This window comes from Schistocerca piceifrons, chromosome 5, assembly GCF_021461385.2.
Source record: "Schistocerca piceifrons isolate TAMUIC-IGC-003096 chromosome 5, iqSchPice1.1, whole genome shotgun sequence".
In the NCBI taxonomy this organism is placed as follows: domain Eukaryota; kingdom Metazoa; phylum Arthropoda; class Insecta; order Orthoptera; family Acrididae; genus Schistocerca; species Schistocerca piceifrons.
In genome coordinates, this window is record NC_060142.1 from 251,395,808 (window position 1) to 251,423,265 (window position 27,458).

General features: G+C 38.0%; 1 protein-coding gene across 8 annotated transcripts in view; it reads left to right on the forward strand.

The window, feature by feature from the left end:
• The window catches only part of LOC124798186 (eukaryotic translation initiation factor 4E-binding protein Mextli), a 135,769-nt gene that overhangs the window by 65,857 nt on the left and 42,454 nt on the right, over positions 1-27,458 (forward strand). For all 8 annotated transcript variants that reach the window (XM_047261479.1, XM_047261478.1, XM_047261475.1 and 5 more), the window contains 3 exons: positions 2,302-2,444; positions 7,455-7,579; positions 16,279-16,355. In XM_047261479.1, coding sequence (XP_047117435.1) covers positions 2,302-2,444; positions 7,455-7,579; positions 16,279-16,355 — 345 coding nt within the window. The remainder of the gene's footprint in view (positions 1-2,301; positions 2,445-7,454; positions 7,580-16,278; positions 16,356-27,458) is intronic.

The following is a 27,458-nucleotide window of genomic DNA, read 5'->3' on the forward strand; positions in this document are numbered from 1 at the left end:
ACATCATATGGCATTCTTGGGAAACCTTGCTGCATAACACTTTAAACTTTAAACAACTCGTCATTTCTCCAAAAGAACTTTCTTCACCTGGACATAATAGCATTCTTCACTATGGGAAACAGTGTGGGCTTCATCCATGAAGTAAGACATCTGAAAGGTGTTCCATCCCCAGATTGAATCCACCTGGTGATTAAGAAGAGTCAGTATGCCGACCAGCCTGGATGTGGTTTTTAGGTTTTCCATGTCCCACTAGGTGAATACCAGTCCCACTTCAGTTACATGATTTGCAAACATTCAGGAAACTTCCTCTGACTTCAACATCAGTAACACTAATGCACACAGTTAGGGTACACACATTCTGTCCCAGAGAGTTAACAGATTGGTGAGAGGAAGGGTATCCCATAACACCACCGAGCGAGGTGGCGCAGTGGTTAGACACTGGACTCGCATTCGGGAGGACGACGGTTCAATCCCGCATCCAGCCATCCTGATTTAGGTTTTCCGTGATTTCCCTAAATCGCTCCAGGCAAATGCCGGGATGGTTCCTTTCAAAGGGCACGGCCGACTTCCTTCCCCGTCCTTCCCTAATCCGATGAGACCGATGACTTCGCTGTCTGGTCTCCTTCCCCCAAAAACCACCACCACCACAACACCACGCCAATGCAGGACAAGGACTAAGATTTCAACGAGTGCAATGTTTGAGCTGAATACTTAAAATCATTTCTTGCAAAACTTAGGTTTACTGAATAATTGTAAAATTTACTACTCCACAAAAGTTGTTAGATATTATTAAGGAAGGTAATGACTTTTCGTTTCAATAAAAGAGGATATTTGGATTATTGCAGCACTTGGAATAGGACCCTGTCTAGATAAATGACTGTGTTTGCCCAGAACAAGTTTTAAAGATGACAAATGTATTATTAATTGATGAAATACGTAACTGCCCCATGGAATTAAACAGCTCTCAACTGATTCTGAGAGATGAATGTGGTGGCAATGTTGATCTCCTGGGGCTATTAAAAAAAAAAAAAGGCAGCAAAAATATCCATGGGTCTTTCTGTATAACAAGCTCTGAAAATTCTCTACTTGATGTCGTATTTTTGCATTTCAGAGTTAACTAATGAGTGCGATGAATAATAAGCCCAATTTCTTCCACATCTGAGGCCATATAAAATAATTTTGCTGCCCTTGCCTTATTCAGTAAACAAGACGCAAGCACTTTGCCTGGTAACCTCCGACTAACTCGTGCCACAAAGGAGCCTTGCATCTTTTCTATCCACTGAGCCTTTTTGTTGTAGGGGGGACTTCCCTACGTGTTTTACATAATAACAAACCTGCTTTTCCTGTGCATGAACCAGTATTACAAGTAAAGTTGTAACATTTCCATTCTTACAGAACATCACTTTTAAAATTACATCCATAGATTAATTACATTGAGATGAATAATGTATAAAAAATTACATAGATGTTGCATCAAAGAGCTTTGGGATACAGAAGTCACATTAAGCAAAAGCAGACAAAGAAGTTAACATTGTAAGAAGAGACAGATTGCTGCTTACTGCAAAGAAGACACGTTAAGTTGCAGACATTCACAATTCAGGCACTTGCATAAAGCTTTCAGCCACAGCCTTCATCAGAGAGAGAGAGAGAGAGAGAGAGAGAGAGAGAGAGAGAGAGAGAGAGAGAGAGAGAGAAAGAGAGAGAGAAGCACACCTCAGGCACTTATGACCACAAACTCCAGCTTCTTGGGCCAGAAAGTCTTCTGTAGTTTCCATTGTTTGATTTAGACAAAGAAGTTAGGTACGACAAATACAGGTAAAATCAGTAATAGTGTTAAAATTTGCATTTAGTAGTTGCCTGGACATCTTGTTCTTTTCGGCCTTTGAACTATTTATTGGGCCAAAGATGTGACATGCAAAGAAAATGAACTTAACAAACAGCCAAAGTTATAGGGGATTGTTATAGCTGCCTGAGCAGTAATGAATTCAATCCATAATGATAAAAGATTGTAATTTACAAGATTTTAATAGTGATTGGAAATTTAATTCTTAGGATTTAGTTCAATTGGAAAAGTATGGCTTTGAATTTTGGAACACTGTTTTGTGATGATTGCAAGCTTTTAAGAACAGAGTAGGTAATATGTTATTAATTTGTAACAGAACTTAACAATGCAATATGAAAATGTTTTCGAAAAAACCATTTGACTGTCAGAAATTGCATTTAAAGGTAAAATTTATGATTGTGTATGTATGTAAATGATTTTATTTTTCAAGATAAATCCATAAGTTTTCTGTTTCACAGTTACGCAAAGCATTTAATAGAGGACACAATAAGACGCAATGCCTCACCAGTACGTCTCGAGCATGAAAAAGAAAGGGTTGGTGATTCAAGTAGCAGCTTAAATAGTAGTGCATCAGATGAAAGCAATAGACTTTCCACTCTTGGTAAGAATTGTTTCACTAAGTTCATATTTATGACCCATTTGAGCATATAATTATCCTCGCACGCTAAGCTACAGGCAGTAATTTAAGATCTGTTTAAGACTTACATTTGACTGTGTATTGTTACAATAGAAATTTCCAGTTACAAACAACCAACAAAAAATGGCTACTGGCTATCAGTCACCTGTAGGTGAGTGGAAGGTTGTGGTAGACCACTTGAAAATGGGGAAAATTGCATAACAAAAATTTGATTTGCCACTTGACTGTGTATTAAAATATCCTGAACGATTGATTCTTCTTGTGAATCATTTCTAATGCTTTAGTATTTTTGTTCCACCTCCTTTTCCTTGAGAAATTGCAGTTGGTATTTTAACGTGTTTTAAAAGATTAATTTTCTTTTGGATAATTGATAAAAACTTAGAATTCTATATCAGTTTGTTAAAGACCATCTTTGTGAAGGCAATCAATGTGCTCAATGTTTTGATGCCTCAATGCAGTGACCTCAGGAGAAAGTCAGCTGAAATGCCCTCCTGTAATAGCTCAAACACCTTCAGCTTTGTGTTCAGACAGTTGACAATGCTGTTACTCAAAGTTGCTGGGATGTCAATAGCTGGTGATACACTTAGAAGTCAGATATGATGGGAATGTAATTCAATCCTAGTGTTGCACTGAACTGCGAGCTTGCACAATAGCCAAAGTTGTGGTCCTAAACACCAGCGTGTTCTGAGGTAAGGGAAATGACCATTCTGCTTAGAGATTGAGAGACCGATACAAAACAAGGTGCCATCTACATGTAGTTCACCAGTTACTTTCAATTTGCCAGGGAATATTTAAGTTTCATCTGGTCTCTGCATTTGTATGGTTGTCAGGAATATGTTCACTAATGTCTGATGCTTCAAGTTTGGATAGCAGTTGGTTGCTACAAAAAGCAAGTATCTGACAGACATTGCAAAGAGCTGGTTTCAGTATTTGGGTAGTAAGGAAGCATCCTGTGAAATAGCAGATACTATTTAACAGTACTTTCCTTGTTTCAGTAGAGAGATGACTGGTTCAGGGAATCTTCTGTTGCCCAGCTTTCTAAACAATTGAAGCACCAGAGTTTGGATCTGCAACATGTATTCATCAATCAACAACTGACACACTGTTGAGAGGTCACACAAAGTATGGGACAATGCATGGAGAATGTTCATTGCTACTTGAAACCCCATAAGATGGTACCTGCTGTCAACGTACCATGGCAGCTGAGTTGTTGTAGTCAAGGTTACTGATGTCATATGGTCTTCCAACATTGTCAGTTGAGCAATGTGCTATAAATATTTGTGAATGTTTCTGCTCTGGGTGTGCCAGATGACATTGATATCTCAACAATCCAGTATTGTAACAGCACAACCAGTTATACGACTGGTCCCCTATCTGTGACAAATATCTGGGATTATGGGAGCACAAAACTTCTGTATGAATAAAAGAATTCATACATTTTCATGTGCACTTAAGATGACAAAGAAGACTTGTGGGAAAGCTATGCTGAGTGAATGCACCAAAGACGTGCTGTTTATATTACATAAGTAATGGATGCCCACTGCTCCTTTTGTGAACAAATTGTAGTGCAAGACAGTAGGTAGCTGTGTTCCAGCCATGATTACAGTCACATTTCAGTATGTTTGTCCCGAGATTGCTGTTTCAAAATCATACAGCAATTGATGTAAGATGTGGTGGCCCAACCAGGCTCTTTTTTGTCGCTTGAGTGTGGGCAAAGTGATTTGTGTGACCCATATTGTTTGCAGAGTGCTTGTATACCACATTTCATTGATGATACATACCAGATGTTGTAATACCTTCAGTGACAAAGCTGTGATTATTGGCTAACTAACATTTCTAACTCCTGAGGCAGTGCCAGAGGTTTGATTGATTCCTTCATTTCAGTGGGGGGATGTAGTAAATGGTTGGCCAACATTGACAAAAATTTTTGTACACTGTTCGTAGTCATGCACTTGTCAATAAACTATGAACCTTTAAGCTTTTTGTCACAGATTCAGTTACAGATGCAGTATTTGCAGAGGAATTCTGTAGAGGAGGGATAAGTTAGTAGTAATTATTAACACTGTGGCTCCTTATTCTGTGATGCTAAGATCTTTGTAATGTCCATTTAAGAATTAAGAGCTTCATGTTGGTGTCCCACATATAAATCACCTTACTAATTGGACTGTAATCACAGTTGATGTGCTGCAGATACTCTACTTGAAACAGAGATATTTGTTTTCTTTAATTCTTACATCTTTGGTGGCTACAATTACTATAACTACCATTAGTTGTCGGTTATTGTTGGTGGTTCTCACTTCGAGCAGACACACAAATTTATTCACTTATTGTGTGCGTATTGTGTTCTCTGCCTTACTGTCATAGCTGGAAAGTATGTTCAAGAAGTTTCTCTTTTGCTTTAGACCATTCATTTAGAAAATGGCTGTGTTTCATCAGTGGAAATCTTTATTTTCATTCTTTGGGACATAGTTGTCCCAATGTACCACAATGGTAATTTGTGTACTTGTTTTTGAATGTCATGAAATCGTTACTATTACGTAAAAAAAATGAGCAGAACGCTATTTAAAATTCGGTTGAAAATATATTATCTTTCATTTTATTAAATAAGCAGAAAAAATTTGTGCTGGTATAATTTGAAATCTGCTTTTAGATCATGTGCTCCAGAAAAAGAGAATTTTTCATCACTGATGAAAGTGTTATGCAGATTTTGGAGGCTTGCAGTAGTGATGACGAAGATAATCTGTTACTGGATGAAGAAGATAAAATTTTTCTTGAAGGAGATATGGAAGATGAAAGAGAACATGTTATTGTAGAAGATCCTGAAGAAGAAATATGTAGCCCACCTAGCAAAAGAAGGCATACAGACGAAATATCAGAACCAAATGCTCAGGTACCTGATTCCCTTCCAGATTTACCAGAATTTAAATGGTCCAGAACTTACCAACCAAGACAGTTCAGTAATAACATGAATCATGAATTTGGGAAAGTGCTTTTGTTTAGTGTCAGTGAAAATCGTGAAATGCCACAACCATTTGAAATTTTTTCTTCCACTATTGGCCTAAAAGATTTGGTGCATGATATATTAATTCCTGAAAGTATTCGGTATGCAGAACAATCAGGCAACGCATTCAGCACAAATGAAGATGAAATCAAGGCATTTCTTGGTATGAACCTGGTAATGGGGTACCATATTTTGCCTGCATTCAGAAGCTACTGGGCAACTGAACCCGATTTAGGTGTTCCTTATATAGCTCAGATTATGCCACTACATTGGTTTGAAGAGATTCGAAAGTACTTACATTTTTCCAATAATGCAGATCAGTCAATAAAGGAAGACCGCACATACAAAGTGAGACCTGTACTTACCCATTTGAACAAAAACTTCCAGGAATCTCTTAGTGCAACTAGGGCTCAATCTGTAGATGAGCATATGATCAGATTCAAAGGACATAATATTATGCGACAGTATGTCAAAAATAAGCCAGTCAAATGGGGTTTCAAAATGTGGTGCAGATGTGATTCGGAAAAAAAAAAGAAAAAGAAAACAAAAACCCTCAGGTCCTGAAGTAAGGCTTGGTGAGTCAGTAGTTCTGCAACTGACAAAATCACTATCTGGACTGGGATGTGAAATTTACATAGAAAACTTTTTTAACTCTGCAGCTTTGCAGTATTACCTTGGTTTACAAAATATCAGATCATGTGGAAAAGTGCGCACCAATCGTGAAAGCATCCCAAAGACATTCCCTCCAGACACAGAAATGAAAAGAGGTGATTCATACAGTCTCAGTAGCAATGGTCTGACAATCCTCAAATGGGTAGATAACAAGCCAGTTTTTCTACTGACTAATTTTATTTCCCCAATACCATGTACGACAGTGAAGAGGCGTCAGTCTGGTTCTTCTGAAAAGATCAATGTTCAATGTCCTCTTATGATAAGAAAGTACAAGAAGTGAGTGGGAGGGGCGGACCTTATGGACCAGAAGAAAGTGACTTATGAGATCGACAGGAAGGCAAAGATTAAGTATTACCTGAGAATTTTCTTTGATCTTCTTGACATTGGTGTAAACATGCGTATGTAATATATTCAAAATTGTCAGAAGAATCAGGATTCAAATCAACTCTATCATCCCTAGAGTTTGGACAATGCATTGCAAGAAGTCTAATTGGAAATTATTCAAGGCGACAAAGGAATTTATCAGTAGTAGTGAAAACATCAAGAAGGTTGCAGACAAGTTGCAATCCAAAGAGTCCAGAGCACCGAATGATAAAATCAGACGTAAGGAAGAGATGTGTTCATTGTGCTTCAAAGTGTGTTGAAAATCACACTTACAATATTTGTGAACAGTGTGGTCTTAATTTGTGCTTTACTTCAAGCACAAACTGTTTTGCAGGATTTCACATCAAATAGACAACATATACACAGCCTATGTAATTTTTCGATGTATGTTCTGTAACTGTCCTTTCAGGACCACAGGGACAAATACGTCCCAGTTGTTGTTTTTTGTTGTTTTTTTTTTGTTGTTTTTTTTGTTTTTTTTTGTTGTTGTTTTTTTGTTGTTGTTTTTTTGTTGTTGTTTTTTTGTTGTTTTTTTTTGTTTTTTTTAGCAGTACAAATAAAAATGTTTGAAATAATAACATATTTTGTTTATAAAACCTCCAGTTACCACATAGATACAAAAATTTTAATCACTAGCACTTTAGTTTTCTTATGTATCTGAAAGGGTTAAAAGAGATTTAAGTGAAACAAATTTGAGTAGAAATTGGGATCAGTTTAAGTGTCTCACCTGACCCTGTGTTGAGTACATTATTAATATAAGATATTGAGATTTTCAGTTTGATGTGTAATTAAATTTGCACACTGTTTTAGAAATAGGTGGCTAATTTTAACCCCAACACTGTTAATTTAGTGCAGAGAGTACATTCATCTGTAATTTTAATAACTATTTTAACATATGCATGTTGTTCCGTTTGCAGGTGGAGGGCGAAGTAAACTTTTACATAGCTTCTCCACCAGTGATGCAACTCTGGAATATAAGTACACGGTGACTGTTGATGATCATACAATCAAGATAACTGGTGCAAATTTGGATCTAGTGCTGGTAAGAATAAATAGATGTGTTTGAGTTAGAATTTGCTAGTGATTGCATGCTTAATGTATTTTATGGTCTCTACCAGTCCTTATTTCAGGAATACATCTTCAGTTTTCTCTTTGATCAACTTTCTTGAGCTTATTCTCCTGACTTAAGAAAAAAAAAAGGAAACACTATTGGCATTCTCCAACAGTTTTTATTGACTGACTAACTGGTTTTGAGCTGCTTCAGCAATCAGGTATTACTGACTGAAGTCAAACTTAATTTAACGGAAAGTAAATGGATAATTGTGTTGGTTTGAACTTGAGTAAGTGTTCTTTGTTGTATCCTTACTGATTTCTTATATGTCCAGTAATATTATCTTTCTCCCTATCTTTCGTGTATGATGAATGTCATGTTGTGCCTCAGATGCAGGGTTTTCCATTAGGTCTTGGCAAGGCTGAATATTTCTTTTGTAGTATCCAACTTTTCATGTGTTCAGACAGTATGATTGCCACATCTTTAGATGACTGATCTACATACAGTTATCCACAGTGTTTGCAGGTCTTATAAGTCATTTTATGCCAAATACTCAATAATATTTGTACTGTTGAATTAAATGTTGACTTCGTTATTATTCTCATAGACAGCGGGACTTACTTGCACGAGGTGCGGAGTTGGGGGGGGGGGGGGGGGGGGGTGTTGGAGTCTTATGTAATTTTTGTAATTGTTACCACAATTAATCCTCAATGTGCCACTGATACTGAGAGTGCCACCTGTCTGCCACTTTCCTGCCTCCAGAGGTTTCCTTGTGCCTTTCTGGCTATGTGCACCTTTACCACATCACAGTACAATTCTTCCCTCCCCTACCATGTATGTCTGGCCAGACAACTGCTCATTTTTGCTGTAGCCACAGACATGCTCACAATCAAGCATGTGTGTACATGCATATTTCAACTGGAAATAGAGCCTTTGCTTGTTTGAAAGATTGAGATCTTCAGTGTTGGTATGTGTGTTTGTGCCACCCTCCACATCAGTTTCAGGTGGTCTATTATTGGAATTTCACTATAACTTGAACACCTTCCGGGGTTCAGCCAGTGGTGAAAACCCAAGTCATTCTACTGAGTATTGTGTGTTTCACTGACTTGACTTAACATCTTAATGGTGCAATGTATTATTTCAATTCACTTTGTACCACACAGAATAACAGCCGGTGGACGATCCAGGAAATAGACGCAGGACTTGCTAAAATCTAATTTTGAACTTGTCTGTTAGTGGCAGGGTACATTAGGGATGTTAATAGTTACCAAATATAACAGATTGCCATGTTAGAACTGTTTGTTAGTTTTCTTCTAAAGTGTGATTAAAATAACTGTAGACTTTTCATAGTTCGACCTGATGGAGGCGCCATGATGCCATTGCCCAAGTTCACACCACCAATAGGTTGGCAGTTACAGTATACTATCACCATGCAGTCAGTAAATGGCAGCACTTTGCATTGAACATTAGTTGTTTCAGTGTTTCTCAGCTTTTATTGTGAAGTTTCGTGTTTTAGAGCACTGGAAATGTTCTGCACCCGTAAACTTTTGTTATGAAGCAGTGTGTTTGTATTGATGTTTTAAGAGTGGTGTGTTATGTCTCAACACAAGAGTTAATGTAAAAAATTGTTAAAAAACACATTCTTTAGCTTAAAAGGTATTGAAGGGAATTCCCCCACTAGACAAGATCACAAATTTGTGTGCTTTAAGTGGAAGGAGTTCTTTAAATTGGAGTACACCAGTTGATGTCCAGTTTCAGATGTTTCAAGATTGGTGAATAGAACAGAACAAAACATCGTAAGTGGACACTGCTAAGAACTGGAAAGGGAAAGAGGAAGGGAACAACAGTGAACCGTTACCTTTGCATCAGGCAAGAAAATAAGTTACTACAGATGGGTAACCAAGGTGGAAACATTGCATCAGGATGCAATAAGCAGACATGTGTATCGTTATTATTAGGAAATGGATTTTTTATAAGCAAAAAACCTCAAAATATTTTGTTTTTTACACAGGAAAACATAAAAAAATATACATAGCAAATTCAAAAATATTTTGTTTCAATATTACAAAACTGTAAATACTTAATGTTAAAAAAATACTCACCAATCGTGCTAATGCAGTGGTGGATTGAACCAGTTCACTGTTACAGTGAACCATGGAAACTTTCTGTTTTCCATCACAAGTTGTCTCAAAACAATGCAAGATACAGAGAGAAAGAAGTTTCAATATCACAAGATGATAGCCTTGCATATTTCATGAAAGGAATGTCACTATTGAACACATTCATTTTTCCAAAACTTTGACAATTTTACATGTAGTATGAAATCCACAATTTTAGAGATTTTTTGCCTCCATCTATGTGGAGCAAGTATTGGTCTCACTGCGGACTTCTAGTACTCAGCCACACAAAATTGATATCATCAAAGTGTAAGGGTCTGAAGATGGTGTTCACGCAACGTCGAAACTATTAACCAAATAAATATGGAATCCTAAGTACAGCTGGAGGAGTTTTATTTTTAATACAAATTATACCAACTGATGTCCCACCATCATCCAGTTTAAATATGGATGTACAAAGATTTTAGAGAAAGGCCTTCAACTGCCATTTTCATGTGTGGTGCAGCATCAGCAGATAATAGTAAAGCACTCTGATTTCACCCCATTTGGCCATTACAGCAGTAGAGTTTCATTGAATAAGTGAGACATTGTCATGTATTTGATGCTGATATTTTTTACATGCTAATAGAAAATGTCTCTTCGAAACCATTTCATCATTTTTCTAGCACAGCTACCATAATGTTTCCCACTTTCCTTATGCAAACTTTGTATTTTCATGTTCTGCTGTGAACTTTCTTAGCATTTCTTCATAACAAACAGACACATACCATTTTCTTGATGTCGCTTCTTCTGGTGTTTCAAAATTTTTGTATTTCTTGAGAAAGTTACTGAGTGCTGGTCTCCTCAGTTTATACAGAGGAATATCATACGAAAGAAAAGTGGCAGTATAATATTTGGAACTCTTTGAAACTATGGTATATGAAGAGGAAGCTGCTTCACCTAAAAGAATTTGTCTTGAAGTTTTATGTGAAGTGGCCCTTCTATGTTTACAACCTGGTAAATACTGCAGGACTTCACATCACTGGTCTGCATTTAGTGATTCTTCCATCACTTGGAAGGATACTGCTAAATTCAGCACCATACTGTTGGAAATGAGCGTACACTCGACTTTACTTTTTTCATTATATCACCAATTGTTTCACTAAAGGCAGCATACTGTATAAATGCTGTGCTGTAAACTACATGAGAGCAATGACTGAAGACTGTTGTTTTCATTGGGATTGCCGCCAACAAATGAAGTTACTGAAATTCCATTCTCATAATATGAAATTGCATGAGTTTTTTTCTAAATTTAAAAGTTATAACAAAGAAGTGACAAATTGTTTGTTAAGCAAAATTATTTAAAATATTTACACAAAATATTACAAATATATGTATTAGTGATATAGAATTTCATGTATGATTGAAGTGTGCTGTTTTGGGAAGTTCACTTGTAATAACAGTTTTTTATCTACAAGCAAAAAAAAAAAAAATTATTCATATGAAATTCCTTTCCCTAGTTATTATGAATACAAGAAGTACTCTACTTACTTAATGAAAGAAAGTAGTCTCCACAGAAGTTTCATCATGAGATGGATTTCTTGTAACAAAAGTTTTTGGATCTGAAGTTGTCATGCAGGGGAAGTAATGCAGTGTTCTCGAGATGCCAGTATCTGTGTCCTATAAGGAGCATTTCATTTGGAGAAGTAAATGGCATTATGAAATGTGTGATAATGTGTGACACAAGTTGTCAGAAGGTTGGATGGTCCTCATGGCTGAAGGAACAGCAAGGACATTGTTCAGGAAGGGTGATGGACTACTTGTCCATCGTGGTGGCTTAATTCATGGCATCAATCCAAACTATTTCTTTTACATTACAGTACCAACTTAACAGTTGTGAATGACTGAATGCCACTTGTGAGTGACTGGAATGCCACAGTTTTCTAAAATATTCCCCAAATTTAACAAAAATTATGGATAATATGCTATACCGTTTTGTGTTTAGAAGTTCTAACAGCTCAGTGGAGGAAAGTGTGTGTTTTGGTTTTGATACAGAGAAATATTCCGTTGCAGAAAACGAATGAAACTCTGCATGAATAAGAAAGTATTAGTAGAACTTGTAAAGCTTAAGAAGCCAAAAAACCTAACATTACCAGGTTGGCGAAGGGACATAATGTAATAAGTATCTTTCCTTAAAACGCATGTTTCAGTACAGTTAAACTTACTTGACTCCAGATGATAAATAATTTGGGAAGAAAGAATTAAGTTGTTATTCTCAGTGGGAAGAACAAATTGATTATTCTCAGTGCAGTGGAAATGCCAATGAAAGTAGCTATTACTGAAGTTGTGCCACAGGACTGGTCTTGAGTTGAGCCGTACCAAGAAGAAAGTTCAGGAAACATGGATCTGAGGAGGACAGGTGAAGGGACCGATTGAACAGATGATACTACTGGTTCCAGCATCATTTCCACGTCTGAGGAAGAGGACAGTGAAGAGTTTTCCCTTGGAGTCCTGCTGTTTAAACCATAATTTTGTTATGGTATTAATAAAATATTCATTGATGTAAGTGTCCTGTTTGTTATTGTCATTTATTAGTCACTTATCAGTTACAGTGGAACTTCAATTTTACATTCTCCGGTTTTATTTTTTCGCAATTCTACACCATAAATTTGTAGCCCCTGTGAAAAACCCATAAGATCATAGCTAAAAATTCCCCAATTTTACATTTCTTCCTAGTAAAATTTACCCAGATTATAAGTTTTACTTGATGTCTTGTATGACTTTGTCCCATTTTCTTACTATTGACATTTGAAGTGACTGAACAAGTTGTAAGCGACTCAAAGGACAGATGGTTCGCACCATGGGTGGTGGTAGAATTAAGGTAATATTTTAGGCCATTGTGGAGAGGGGAGATGTGGAAAAGAAATGCTGATGTAATCCATGATCAGTGTTGCCAACACAACTAGCAACATTTAGCTTCACCTCGCAATGCTAGGTTTCAGCAATAGCAGAAAAACAAGGCAGTTGACGCGGAGTGTTCAGGACCGAGCCAATACGGAATGAAGGGGTCCAGCCACCAACTTTCTTGTGCCAATTATAACTCAGTCTCATCTTTTTGCATGTATTTCTGATGTACGGTATTCAGCAACAGTATCAGTCAACCTTTTCAATTCATATGCTGAGTCTCAAAGAACATGCTCAGTCATAATCAAGGAAACATCGCCCATTTCCGGCTGGTGAGCTCTTATTGCCTGGCGACTTGTGAAGTCACTCAATAGCCAGCGCAGCGACCACATCACATTAACACATGTAAAAAAACCTCACCCTGTGGATGTGTAGAGAGGGGGAGTGGCTCTTTAGTGATGGGAATGCAGGCAGGGGTGAAAGTATTTTGTGAAGTGCTGTGACAGAGATGTCACGTGTAAATAGAACAAGGATTTTGCGATCGCAAGTTTTAAAGACTTTATCTTCGAATTTGATGCGATACAGTTGCAGCAGCTACATATACTACTCATATACTTTGCATCACACATACCATGATCTGTAAGTAGTAACGATTGGCAGCAGTGATAGAAGACATGAAGCGAAACTGTAGCACCTGAGTTTCCTTTGAAATTTATATTTTACACAGTGTACAGAAATTCACTGAGCCAAAGTCTAATAAACTTGTAACGTAAATTGGGGAAGTAAACTGATTTTTTTTCACGACTCTGTTTCTCTCATCAAGCCTAAAATAATATGTTAATGGTGGTAAGCATATGAAGTCCGGCTCATAAGAACATCATTAAACAAGAACAGCAATGGTGACTAAGTATGTCATTAAGCAGATGCCCACATTTATGCTTATGGTTCAACCATTTAGGTGCTGTGATGTTTTTGGTTCAATTCAACATGTTCATCAATTTTTACTTTTTTCTGGGTGAGCAGAAAGAATGATCTCTTAAAAATGGAAGTTTTGAATGTTATCAATATAATAGAAGGAAACATTCCACGTGGGAAAAATTATATATAAAAACAAAGATGAGGTGACTTACCGAACGAAAGCGCTGGCAGGTCGATAGACACACAAACAAACACAAACATACACACAAAATTCAAGCTTTCGCAACAAACTGTTGCCTCATCAGGAAAGAGGGAAGGAGGGGGGGAAGACGAAAGGAAGTGGGTTTTAAGGGAGAGGGTAAGGAGTCATTCCAATCCCGGGAGCGGAAAGACTTACCTTAGGGGGAAAAAAGGACAGGTATACACTCGCACACACGCACGTATCCATCCACGCATGATGCGTGGATGGATACGTGCGTGTGTGCGAGTGTATACCTGTCCTTTTTTCCCCCTAAGGTAAGTCTTTCCGCTCCCGGGATTGGAATGACTCCTTACCCTCTCCCTTAAAACCCACTTCCTTTCGTCTTCCCCCCCTCCTTCCCTCTTTCCTGATGAGGCAACAGTTTGTTGCGAAAGCTTGAATTTTGTGTGTATGCTTGTGTTTGTTTGTGTGTCTATCGACATGCCAGCGCTTTCGTTCGGTAAGTCACCTCATCTTTGTTTTTATATAGAAGTTTTGAATGTATAATTTGTAGTCGTAGCATGTCGGAAAACAGCTTGATTAACTTGTACCCAGATACAAATTTCAATTTTTTGATGAGTTTTTACTTGCTGTTACACATCTATGATTTTTTTTAGGAACTGATGAAATTCAATACCAAAAATTATTGTGTAAACATTGTATTGTACACTTAATTTCCTTCACATATACAGATTTTGTACAAAAAATATTGGAGAGGATGGTGATTTTTACTCAAATATGTCAATTACATGTGTATTTGCTCATACTTTGGGTGGTTTTAACATTTTTCTCAGTTTTTTTTAAGTGTAGTTTGCATGAAAATGTAAAGTAGGGGTTTCACTGCAATGACCATATGCTAAAAGTAGGTGTGGCATGTGCAGGAAATGCTGACAACACTGCTCCCTCCACTTGCTTCACACATAACTGTCTAAAGTTGAAAGTTATCTTAATTGTACGGTACCAAGTTAAATGACTTGTAGCACATGTGTGTCACATTTGTATTTGGAAAAGTTAACTGTAATTCAGAATGATGATCAGTTTAATTTTTTTTTTTTTTTTTTTTTTTTTGACAGACCGGAGATAAAGGTCATGTGTTTGTGGAGTGCTTCTTCGTGGCTTTGGCCAAAAGCTTAGTGTGTAACAGTATTTTCGTTGTGCCTGTCTGCAACTCATTGTGTTATCTTTGTGTTGAGTAGCAATCTATCCTTTTCATAATTGTTGATATTCCAGCATGGACTTTCTATTGTTGGATATATTGAAAGATATTTTGAACAAAGAAGTCTGTGTGTTCCGAAGTGATAACAAAGTCTCAGTGAAGTATAATTTGAAGAAAGGGCTGTTTGTAGATGTTACATTAGCATGAATTTGTTAACAATAAAACAAATGTTACAATAGTGGTTTGGGATGTAAAAAAAAAAAAAAAAAAAAATGTGGCATTTGTTAAATAGTGCACCCTTTTTTTGTATGTTTGTACATGTTAGCAGAAGTTAATGCCAAGTATAAATTTCCACCATGTACTGAGTATGAGGGGTTATTAAGATTTTTATTAGTTAGCAGGACCAAAGAATGTGTTACTTTCCTATGGAAGGTTTTAAAACTTAGAATAATGACAGTACCAAAATTCTGAGAAAGGATGTTGATTACTGTGCTGATTAGCACTCAGTGGTTTTAAAGCCTTCTGTCCAAAACATAGGATCAGAATATAATGCTATATATGTTGGTTCTTTGCTGTTTTATATCAGACTGCTTCAGTCTGTTCAACAAATGTGTGTTAAGGAAATATTTCTCTGTTCTGGGGTACTTCTAGTCTCATTTCAAACTGTCATAGCTTTTATATTTTTGTGTTAAATGTTCTTTGCATTGATTACTATTACCAGTGCTTTGTTTAATACATGTATGGATGTACTTTTCACTTCCGCCCCTGAACTTACCTGAAACACCTTCAGCTCTCATTTTGCTGTGTAAAACAGAGTATTAAAATTGTTGTAAATGTATAGTGGACAGTGTTGATAAATAATACTGCGTGTATGACAATTTCAGTATAGTAGAGTAAGGAAACAGTGAGGTGTACATATTTTTTTAGTGGTAGGGCTTTACAGGTAAGACGCACATACCAATGTTTAAGGAAGTTTTTTCCTCTGAACTACAATTTTCAGATCAAAGTTCTGAAAATTTGGATGACAGTGGCAGTGTTTGAAGTAGGGCTCTGTCCAACATTAGAGGATGTGGTAAGATAAGAGTTGTAAGTGTATGGTTCAGTGTCTTTTGGACTCATATTTTATGGTATTATCAATTACTGTTTACCATCAGATACAGTAGACTGTAATATTGTAAAAGATGCTGAAGATCCATAATAAAGTATTAAAATTTCATGCTGCAGATTTGTTGTACCGACAGGATAAGTCTGCAAGTAAATTTTTAAAAGGATGCTAATATGATTCTTATTTACTGTTACTGTAAAAAAAATTAACTGGTATTGTCTTTCTTTACATATAAAGTTTCAAACAAGTTTCCTCCATTTTTTATTTCAGACTGCTAAACTTATTTTGGACGAATTCTTTTATGGAGAACAAGAACGGCCACAGGTTTCAAAAGAATGTGATGAAGGGTAAGTTCAGAAATGCTCTCTTCCTGTAAAAATGGTGGTTTATGGATTTTTTAAAATTTAGTTTCATGCTGTGAAAGGTTTGCAAACACTTTACATGATGGGAAACAAAAGTTTGGGTTGAAGGGAAAAAGGGGGCGGGGGTGAAACTGATTCAAATATCTGTAGTGGAGTTAACTAGGGTGATGGTTTATATTAGGAAATGGATAGGGAAAATGAGTTATGGAGAGAAAAGACAGTATGGGATGGACAAAAAAAGATTGCACGTTGTAGGTTCAAAATCCAGTTCTGCTGAAAGGACCTGAGAAACCAGATGATGTGATGTGTTTTCATCTCTAAATTGGAATCTCTTCCCCTTGTTCAGAGCATTGTTTGATGTTTTGTTTGGTGTATTCTGTAGGCATTATTCTCTGCATTATATTATAGTTGCTATCACTATGAGAATGTCTTGGAAATAAAGGAATTGGTGGCAGATTGACCTGTAATACATCCCAGGGTGTAGGTAGGTTGGAAGACAATGGTTCGGTAGTGGAGTTACGTCAATGAATGTGCTGGTGGACACCGCTTACCAACCGATACTGAACAGTTAAAGTAATAACATGGAAGATAGTCAGAGGTTATGTTCTCTGAGGTCACAAAAGTTGTGGGATACCCCCTAATACTGTGTCAGACCATCTTTTGCTCAGTGTAGTAAAGCAACTTCACGTGGGATGGACTCGACAATTCATTGTAAATCCCCTGCAGAAATATTGAGCCATGCTGCCTCTGTAGCTTTCCATAATTGCGAAAGTGTGGCTGGTGCAGGATTATGTGCGCGAACTGACTTCTTGATTATGTCTCATTAACATTTAATGGGATTCATGTCAGGCGATCTGGATGCCAGATCGTTAGCTCAAGCTGTCCATAGGGTTCTTCAAATCAAATGTGAACAGTTGTGTTCCGGTGACATGGCACATTGTCATCCATAAAAATTCCATTGTTGTTTGGGAACATGAAGTCCATGAATGGCCATGTAAAAACAGTCTATAGCTTATGAAGTTGCCACCAGCTTACACAGTGCCTTGTTGACAACTTACAGGGTGTTTCAAAGATGACCGGTATATTTGAAACGGCAATAAAAACTAAACGAGCAGCGATAGAAATACACCGTTTGTTGCAATATGCTTGGGACAACAGTACATTTTCAGGCAGACAAACTTTCGAAATTACAGTAGTTACAATTTTCAACAACAGATGGCGCTGCGGTCTGGGAAACTCTATAGTATGATATTTTCCACATATCCACCATGCGTAGCAATAATATGGCGTAGTCTCTGAATGAAATTACCCGAAACCTTTGACAACGTGTCTGGCGGAATGGCTTCACATGCAGATGAGATGTACTGCTTCAGCTGTTCAATTGTTTCTGGATTCTGGCGGTACACCTGGTCTTTCAAGTGTCCCCACAGAAAGAAGTCACAGGGGTTCATGTCTGGCGAATAGGGAGGCCAATCCACGCCGCCTCCTGTATGTTTCGGATAGCCCAAAGCAATCACACGATCATCGAAATATTCATTCAGGAAATTAAAGACGTCGGCCGTGTGATGTGGCCGGGCACCATCTCGCATAAACCACGAGGTGTTCGCAGTGTCGTCTAAGGCAGTTTGTACCGCCACAAATTCACGAAGAATGTCCAGCTAGCGTGATGCAGTAATCGTTTCGGATCTGAAAAATGGGCCAATGATTCCTTTGGAAGAAATGGCGGCCCAGACCAGTACTTTTTGAGGATGCAGGGGCGATGGGACTGCAACATGGGGCTTTTCGGTTCCCCATATGCGCCAGTTCTGTTTATTGACGAAGCCGTCCAGGTAAAAATAAGCTTAGTCAGTAAACCAAATGCTGCCCACATGCATATTGCCGTCATTAATCCTGTGCACTATATCGTTAGCGAATGTCTCTCGTGCAGCAATGGTAGCGGCACTGGGGGGTTGCCGCGTTTGAATTTTGTATGGATAGAGGTGTAAACTCTGGCGCATGAGACGATACGTGGACGTTGGCGTCATTTGGACCGCAGCTGTAACACGGCGAATGGAAACCCGAGGCCACTGTTGGATCACCTGCTGCACTAGCTGCGCGTTGCCCTCTGTGGTTGCCATACGTGGTCGCCCTACCTTTCCAGCACGTTCATCCGTCACGTTCCCAGTCCGTTGAAATTTTTCAAACAGATCCTTTATTGTATCGCTTTTCGGTCCTTTGGTTACATTAAACCTCCGTTGAAAACTTCGTCTTGTTGCAACAACACTGTGTTCTAGGCGGTGGAATTCCAACACCAGAAAAATCCTCTGTTCTAAGGAATAAACCATGTTGTCTACAGCACACTTGCACGTTGTGAACAGCACACGCTTACAGCAAAAAGAGGACGTACAGAATGGCGCACCCACAGAATGCGTTGTCTTCTGTATGTTTCACATCACTTGCAGCGCCATCTGTTGTTGAAAATTGTAACTACTGTAATTTTGAAAGTTTGTCCGCCTGAAAATGTACTGTTGTCCCAAGCATATTGCAACAAACGGTGTATTTCTATCGCTGCTCGTTTAGTTTTTATTGCCGTTTCAAATATACCGGTCATTTTTGAAACACCCTGTAGGTCCATGGCTTCATGGGGTCTGCACTGCGCTTGAACCCTACCATCAGCTCTTATCAACTGAAATGGGAACTCATCTGACCAGGCCACTTTTTTCCAGGGTCCAACCGATGGGTGATGAGCCCAGGAGATGCACTGCAGGTGATGTGCTTTCAACAAAGGCGCTCATGTCCGTTGTCTGGTGCTGTAGCTCATTAATGCCAGATTTTGCCACACTGTCTTCATGGGTACATTCATTGTACAGCCCACATTGATTTCTGGTGCGGTTTCATGCAGGGTTGCTTGTCTCTTAGCACTGACAACCCTACAAAAATGCCGCTACTCTGTCGTGAAGTGAAGGCCATGAGACATTGTGTTGTTGATGGTGAGAGGTACTGTCTGAAATTTAGTATTCTTGGCATACTCTTGACACTGTGGACCTCGAGTTTATTGAATTCCGTAATGATTTCTGAAAGGGAATGTTCCATGCTTCTAGCTCGTACCTTCCACTCCGTGTTAAGAGTCTTAATTCCTGTCCTGCGGCCATAATGATGTCAGAAACCTTTTCACATAAATCATTTGAATGCAAATGAGAGCACTGCCACTGCACTGCTCTTTTATACCTGTGTACGCGATACTACTGCCATCTGTATATGGGCATATCACTATCCCATGACTTTCATCACCTCAGTGTATGATGCACACACAGTTGCTCTGTTGTAATTGTAACTTATGAACCATTTTTGTACTCCTCTTAAGTCTTGTCAAATTCATTCTTTCGGCTTATTTCTTCTTTGTTTGTCGGGAACTTTCCTTGTTGTAAAATGATTATACACATCTCGGATAGTATTAACTTCCACTTTCTTCATGTTTATTGTTCATAAGCACTTTACATAATCAGCTTGCTTGTCATGAACTGTTTAAATTTGACATAACAGGTCTATAAGATATGTAGCTTAGTATTAGGGAAGTGAACATGAACAAGTGGCATCATAAATAAAACATTGTTTTGAATAGAATTTTACAGATTTACTACTGGATGTGGACTGACTGATACAGGACATAGCATTACAATTACCAAGCACTGACTGCCTAACAACATTGTGACTGTCCTAGTTGAAGAAGATTGGATTAGGAGTTTACTTGTTGACTTTTTGGTATGAACTAACAGTGGCTTCGTGCATGACACCTATATAAATACTTATGGAGTACATAATTTACAAAATGGTAAAATCCAGAAGTGTTATATATTAGATATTAATGTAAAAAAACAGAAAATTTTAAAGATACAATGTAAACAGTAAAGTAAATTTGTAGATCCAAAAACTGTATAATTAGAAAGTGGCAAAATAAAACTTCGCTTTTGGAAAATACAAAGGGCGTGCAAAAAGTTTTGCACCGCCGTCTCTAATTTTTTCAGGTTTTGCAGGAGGAGAACGAAATTTGTTGTGAACATACTTGGAATATTTAGCTATACATTGAGCCTCCTCAATGTAGCTTCCATCAGCTGTGATGTATCTGGCCCGATGTACTTTCCATGATTTAAATGTACTTTGGTAAAATTCTGGGAATTGACTTTTACACCATCGCTTGACACGGTTCATTATGGCTTGCCTGTAAATAAAAGAACATACTTTTATACACCAACTTATAGCTAAATGTTCCAAGTATGTTCACAAAAAAATTCATTCTCCTCCTGCAAAATATAAAAAAAAATTAGATGACTGTGCAAAACTTTTTGAACGCCATTTGTAGTACCCATTAATGTGTTCGTAGATTTCTAAAGCCTGCTCAGAATTTTAATTAAAGTTAACTATTCTTGTGGGCATATTTTTTTAACTAACATATTGTTTTAGGGAAATTACACATTTTTGGAATAAGAAGACAAATCGACATCCCAAAACCGTAACAGAATTTCAACAAGATTGCATTTTAATATTTGAACGTTCTGGAATATGATAATCTATGTAAATATAAATGCAAATGTTCGTACAAAATTGTAATCTCCTGAAGTTTTCCACCTCTTGCTTTGAAATTTTTGACATTACACTGCATTTAAATATGTATGTTCATTTATACAGGGTGTCAGAAAAGGTACAGCCAAACTTTCAGGAAACATTCCTCACACACAAAGAAACAAAGTATTTTATGTGGACATGTGTCCGGAAACGCTTACTTTCCACGTTAGGGCTCATTTTATTACTTCTGTTCAAATCACATTAATCATGGAATGGAAACACACAGCAACAGAATGTACCAGCGTGACTTCAAACACTTTGTTACAGGAAATGTTCAAAATGTCCTCCGTTAGCGAGGATACATGCATCCACCCTCCGTCGCATGGAATCCCTGATGCACTGATGCAGCCCTGGAGAATGACTTATTGTATCACAGCCATCCACAATACAAGCACGAAGAGTCTCTACATTTGGTACCGGGGTTGCGTAGACAAGAGCTTTCAAATGCCCCCATAAATCAGTCGAGAGGGTTGAGGTCAGGAGAGCGTGGAGGCCATGGAATTGGTCCGCCTCTACCAATCCATCGGTCACCGAATCTGTTGTTGAGCAGCGTACGAACACTTTGACTGAAATGTGCAGGAGCTCCTTCGTGCGTGAACCACATGATGTGTCGTACTTGTAAAGACACATGTTCTAGCAGCACAGGTAGAGTATCCTGTATGAAATCATGATAACGTGCTCCATTGAGCATAGGTGGAAGATCATGGGGCCCAATCGAGACATCACCAACAATGCCTGCCCAAACGTTCACAGAAAATCTGTGTTGATGACGTGATTGCATAATTACGTGCGGATTCTTGTCAGCGCACACATGTTGATTGTGAAAATTTAAAATTTGATCACGTTGGAATGAAGCCTCATCCGTAAAGAGAACATTTGCACTGAAATGAGGATTGACACAGTGTTGGATGAACCATTCGCAGAAGTGTACCCGTGGAGGCCAATCGGCTGCTGATAGTGCCTGCACATGCTGTACATGGTACGGAAACAACTGGTTCTCTTGTAGCACTCTCCATACAGTGACGTGGTCAATGTTACCTTGTACAGCAGCAACTTCTCTGACGCTGACATTAGGGTTATCGTCAACTGCACAAAGAATTGCCTCGTCCATTGCAGGTGTCCTCGTCGTTCTAGGTCTTCCCCAGTCGCGAGTCATAGGCTGGAATGTTCCGTGCTCCCTAAGACGCCGATCAATTGCTTCGAACATCTTCCTGTTGGGACACCTTCGTTCTGGAAATTTGCCTCGATACAAATGTACCGCGCCACGGCTATTGCCCCGTGCTAATCCATACATCAAATGGGTATCAGCCAACTCCGCATTTGTAAACATTGCACTGACTGCAAAACCACGTTCATGATGAACACTAACCTGTTGATGCTACATACTGATGTGCTTGATGCTAGTAATGTAGAGCAATGAGTCGCATGTCAACACAAGCACCGAAGTCAACATTACCTTTCTTCAATTGGGCCAACTGGTGGTGAATCGAGGAAGTACAGTACATACTGACGAAACTAAAATGAGTTCTAACATGGAAATTAAGCATTTCCGGACACATGTCCACATAACATCTTTTCCTTATTTGTGTGTGAGGAATGTTTCCTGAAAGTTTGGCCGTACCTTTTTGTAACACCCTGTATACCTATTTCTTAATATGTGATGTCTGTTCAAAAAATTCCGGAACTTTATCCACAAAATTTTTCTACGCTTACTTTTTACCTATTGTTTGTGGTGTCCTTCAAAACACACTCCTCAAAATTGATACACCACTCCTAACACCATTTCCATTTCCGGAAGCAGCCTTGCTACACGTGTTGTTGGATCGCATGAAGTGCCATCTGTGAAAAGTCTGCAGGAGTCAGCTCTAGAGAGTACGAAGGTTAAGGCAGCACAGTGATTTTGTGTTTTGTGCAATAGTCGTGTACCAACAGGGATGAAAGTATGAGTGCATTACGTGATGCAAGAACAATGAATTGTCTCGCCACATTTCAGATGGTTTGCTTCTCACATTTTCTTGCAGGTGTCACAACATGTGCCGATAGTACCATCGGTTAACAGTTTGTCCCTATGGAACAAATGACAGGCTAATCCTTCAAAGCTAAAGAAAACTGTCAGCAGGGCGTTGACATTTTACGTGACCTGATGAGATTTTTGGCCTTGGAGAACCTTTCCCAACCCATTGTGAAGATTGTACCTTGGTCTCAACATCGTAACTGTAGACCCACATCTCTTAAGGAATCACTTGTGTGAGCGAAAAGCTCTCCACAGATTGCAAGGCGTAGGTATTTCTGGTATTTACTCACGAGCTGGGGAAGAACTTGGCTGCAAGACAGTGCATTTCAAGGTGCTGTCTCAGGGTTTCGTGACATGATCTAACTGAAATGTTAAAATCTTCTGCAGTTTCTTGGACACTTAGTCTTCGATTGGCACGCACAATTTCGTTGTCCTGAAGAAGGTAATTTTCAACTTCTGTCCAGTCATTTTTAAACCACGTTAATCAGTCGTAATACAGAGTACTGCTTAAGCATTCATCACCGTAGGCTTCCTGCATCATTTGGTGTGTCTTTGTAAAGGTTTTCTTGAGTTTCACACAAAATTTAGTACAGACGCTTTGGTCCTCTAACCCTGCCATCTCAAAATTCGTAAACTGTGTGACACAACGTTCTACTCAGTACGGCACCGAACAAGACCTGACAGACATACGACAATGAAACTTCCAGCAGTTACACATTAAATACAAATGTGTGCAGGGATGCCAACTGCATTTCACTCCGACACACCATTGGTGCAAAATTACAAATGTTCCGGAATTTTTTGAACAGGCCTCATATGTAAATAAATATTTAATATATGAAACGGAAATATTACAAAAAAATGCCAAAGACCTTGGCTGATTTACTTCAAATTTTTACGTGTTACTATTTAACATTTGGACAAATATAGGCCATATACTTGAAACAGTCAGTAAATAACACAACATACCTTTGGTTGAAAAAAGTGGAAATCGTTGTGGTATATCGTGAAGTATTCCAGATTCAGCACCTATAGTTTCACGTAGTTCAGATTGGTGGCAGCGCTACACGTAGCCTTCGAAATGGTGTCTGTAAAGGAGGTGCGTTCCCCAGCAAAGAGCTGTCATTGATGCTCTGGTTTTCCACCAAAAGAAACTCAGATATTCGTAGACACTTGCAGAATGTCTACCGAGATCTTCCAGTGGACAAAAGCACGTCGAGTTGTCGGGTGAGGCATCTATCGTCATTAAAAGGTTGCGCAAACCTGTCCAGTCTCCCGTGTGTCGTCTGGTTGCACACAGCTGTGACTCCTGCAGTGTCGAAAAGTGTGGACACCCGGATGTTATCGACAGATCACAAACACACACCTAGCGGCACAATGGGATGTCTCTGTTGGTAGTGCTGCCACAATTGTCCACCAGTTGGGGTATCAAAGGTATTTGCCCTCTGGGTTCCTCACTGTCTAGCAGAAGACCATAAAGTGTGCCAAAGGACCATCCGTGCGGAACTGCTTGCGTGTTATGAGGCTGATTGTGGCAATTATCAGCTTATGATTAGAATACTATTACCGAGTCTGGATTTGCAAAAATAGTGAACAAGACTCAAGGGCAAATAGCATCATCATCATCATCATTATTATTATTACTGATATTATCTGGGACAATAATTTCACCTAACCAGTGAGAGGTGAGAAAAGTGGCACTGTATTTCTAATCTTGGCAGTCAAAAATATATAATTGTTTCGTCCAAACATGTTTGGATTTCCCAAATTTGTCTTTTTGGAGGGACGTGAAGACATAGCTATTTTTCCCAAATGCACAACAGATTTCACATCTGTATTGACAAGAGCATGTGATATTAAATTATTATTGATTTTTCCATCTTAAGCTTATTATTATTATTATGACAAGAGCATGTGATATTAAATTATTATTGATTTTTCCATCTTAAGCTTATTATTATTATTAGTATTAGTATTATTATTATTATTATTATTATTATTATTATTATTATTATTATTATTATTATTCTCAACACCTGCTGTGCGAGATGGCCATGTAGGCAAACGACGTATGTGACATCATTCCCTAGTCTCTTGATTAGGGACATGCTGTCTGCCCGCTGCTGTCTCATTGGCCATGCAGAACCAGCAGCTGGCACACCCCTTTTCGTTCCTGTCGTACCTCGTGGAGAGCATTGACAACACTAATTACAAAAAGACTGTCAGCAGTGGCCACTGACGTAGAAGTCTTTATTTCTGTTGCAAATCGATTTGTCACTGCATGACCATCATCAGTGCTGTAGATAAAACAAGAATAAAATAATCAGATTGCGCTGTAACGTACTACATCTGATCAACTATACAGGGAAGAAAATGCAGAAGAGGTTGTTTTCATTGAGCTATATTAGTATTAAAATTTCGCGAACTCATAAATACAAGCAATAAAATTGCCGTATCCGCACATCAATGAAGAGTACTTGTCAGACTAAAAGTGCAAATGCAAGATTATACGAAATGTGTGGGTATGACACTGCACTTGTGTAGACTTTCACTGTCTCCTGTGGATACTACTGTTGAGTTTTTTGTCTAATTTTAGAGTTGACATGATTCCTATTACAAATGGATTCAGGTAAACAGCAGTTCAAACATGATAGACGTTCATAAAAAAGGAAAGGTACGCAGCATACCTTATCGTGGTTGGCAGCGTGATGAAATTTGCTGCCCAGCACTTCTCCTCTCTACTCTTTTGTCCATATGCTCAGTCAAGTTGGTGTCACAGTTCTCCCTTCAGCCCTTACGAATTCTTCAAATTAAATCTGGATGTGACCTCAGTTGCCCAAGCTTCATCTATAAATTTAATATGCCCCCTAATTTAATTCATTACACTATGCAAACAGTTGACCTCAGCAGCAGTAGTTTAATCTGCGATCGTAAGACAACCCTGTGTTTTTTTGAGTAACAAATTTGGGAAAATCCTCATCTTAGTAGTCAAAAAATTTGAAAAAGACAGCTATGGCAATTAAATCAGACATATACATTATGTAAATACTTGGGAGTAAAAGAGATCACTTGCCAACTAGCAGAAGCTTTGAATCGTTGACAGGTGTGCACACACAAAGTGCAAATTAGAACAAGCCTATTGTTGCCGTATAAAATAAAAAAGTGTTACAAATGTATGTTCAATTCAAATAAAATTTATGGAATGTAAAATATCAGTTGTCATGAAATATCAGTTCCATTTATAGGAATACATATAACATTTATTTTTAGAAAATTAATGAACTCTGGAAAAATTTAGCACATTTCAGTGTTTTCCATAGAGAAATATGATCAGTATTTGTAGTGGCTTTAAACATTCTTGTATGGCTCAGTCCAGTACTGAATCCTATAGAGATCCTTATCTAGATTTGATTCACGGCAGCTACTTCAGTTTAGTTTCCCAAGTTTGTTTCTCAACTTGATCCTCAGTGTACATATGTACTGAGGCTGAGTAAATTTTCTAATCATTTGAAAAATAAACAAATTGGAAACAGTCCACATAGTAATTGAATTTGAATTAAATGACTGTGAGCTTCACTGCAGACATCAATAGTCTTAGAACCAAACCAAGTTCGTTAATTTCCCAAATCTTAATCATTTTTGCTTCAGAATTGTGTTGTTAAATTCTGTCAGGTTTCTGTTAGTTTAATTATTTAATCAGGTTAATTGCCCACATACATTTTCGTTGCCAATTATCACCTGAAATCATAAGATCAAAATAATTAAGGTCAAGTTCATATTACCAGGGAGTTCAGCACAATAATATTTTTTAAAGAATTATCTTGAACTATTCAATCTCACCATTATCTCTCTGAAAATGTCGAACAATTCCAACCTAAGCGCAATGACCTTTACATTACCAAATAATATATTGTCTCCCATTACAGAGGCATTCATTTACTTCAAAATTCTCTTCTTGCATAAATATTTCTCCGCATTTACTGATTTCTGTTATGCTATTTGGTTCCTTACTAGTTTGTTCACTGTAATCATAGTTTGCTAGCAGAAGTAGTGCCTTCACAAATTTGACTACTTTATGGATAGGGCCCCTAACATGTGCCTTAACATTGTCTACATCAAGCAGTCTACAATAAGCTTTAATCACAGTAACAAACAAAAATAGCGATTACTGACAGACCACGAGTTTTATTTGTGCAACAGATAATATAAAAGTTAATCAGGGCATTTTTTTCACTCTATACAATTATTTTTCTTTATTGTAGCCTGAAGGGCTACACTGAGAAGCAGTTTCGTCATGCCACACATTACTACAGACAGCTGATTTTATTTCGCTTTACTTGAACATGAATGCAAGCACTATTTTAATATACTTAACAAAATTGGCAGAAACAGCAGAAAGTAACAGCAGAATTAGACAGTTGCATTTCAAAATCAACACTTGTGGAATACCTCAGTTGTCACACACAGTTTTT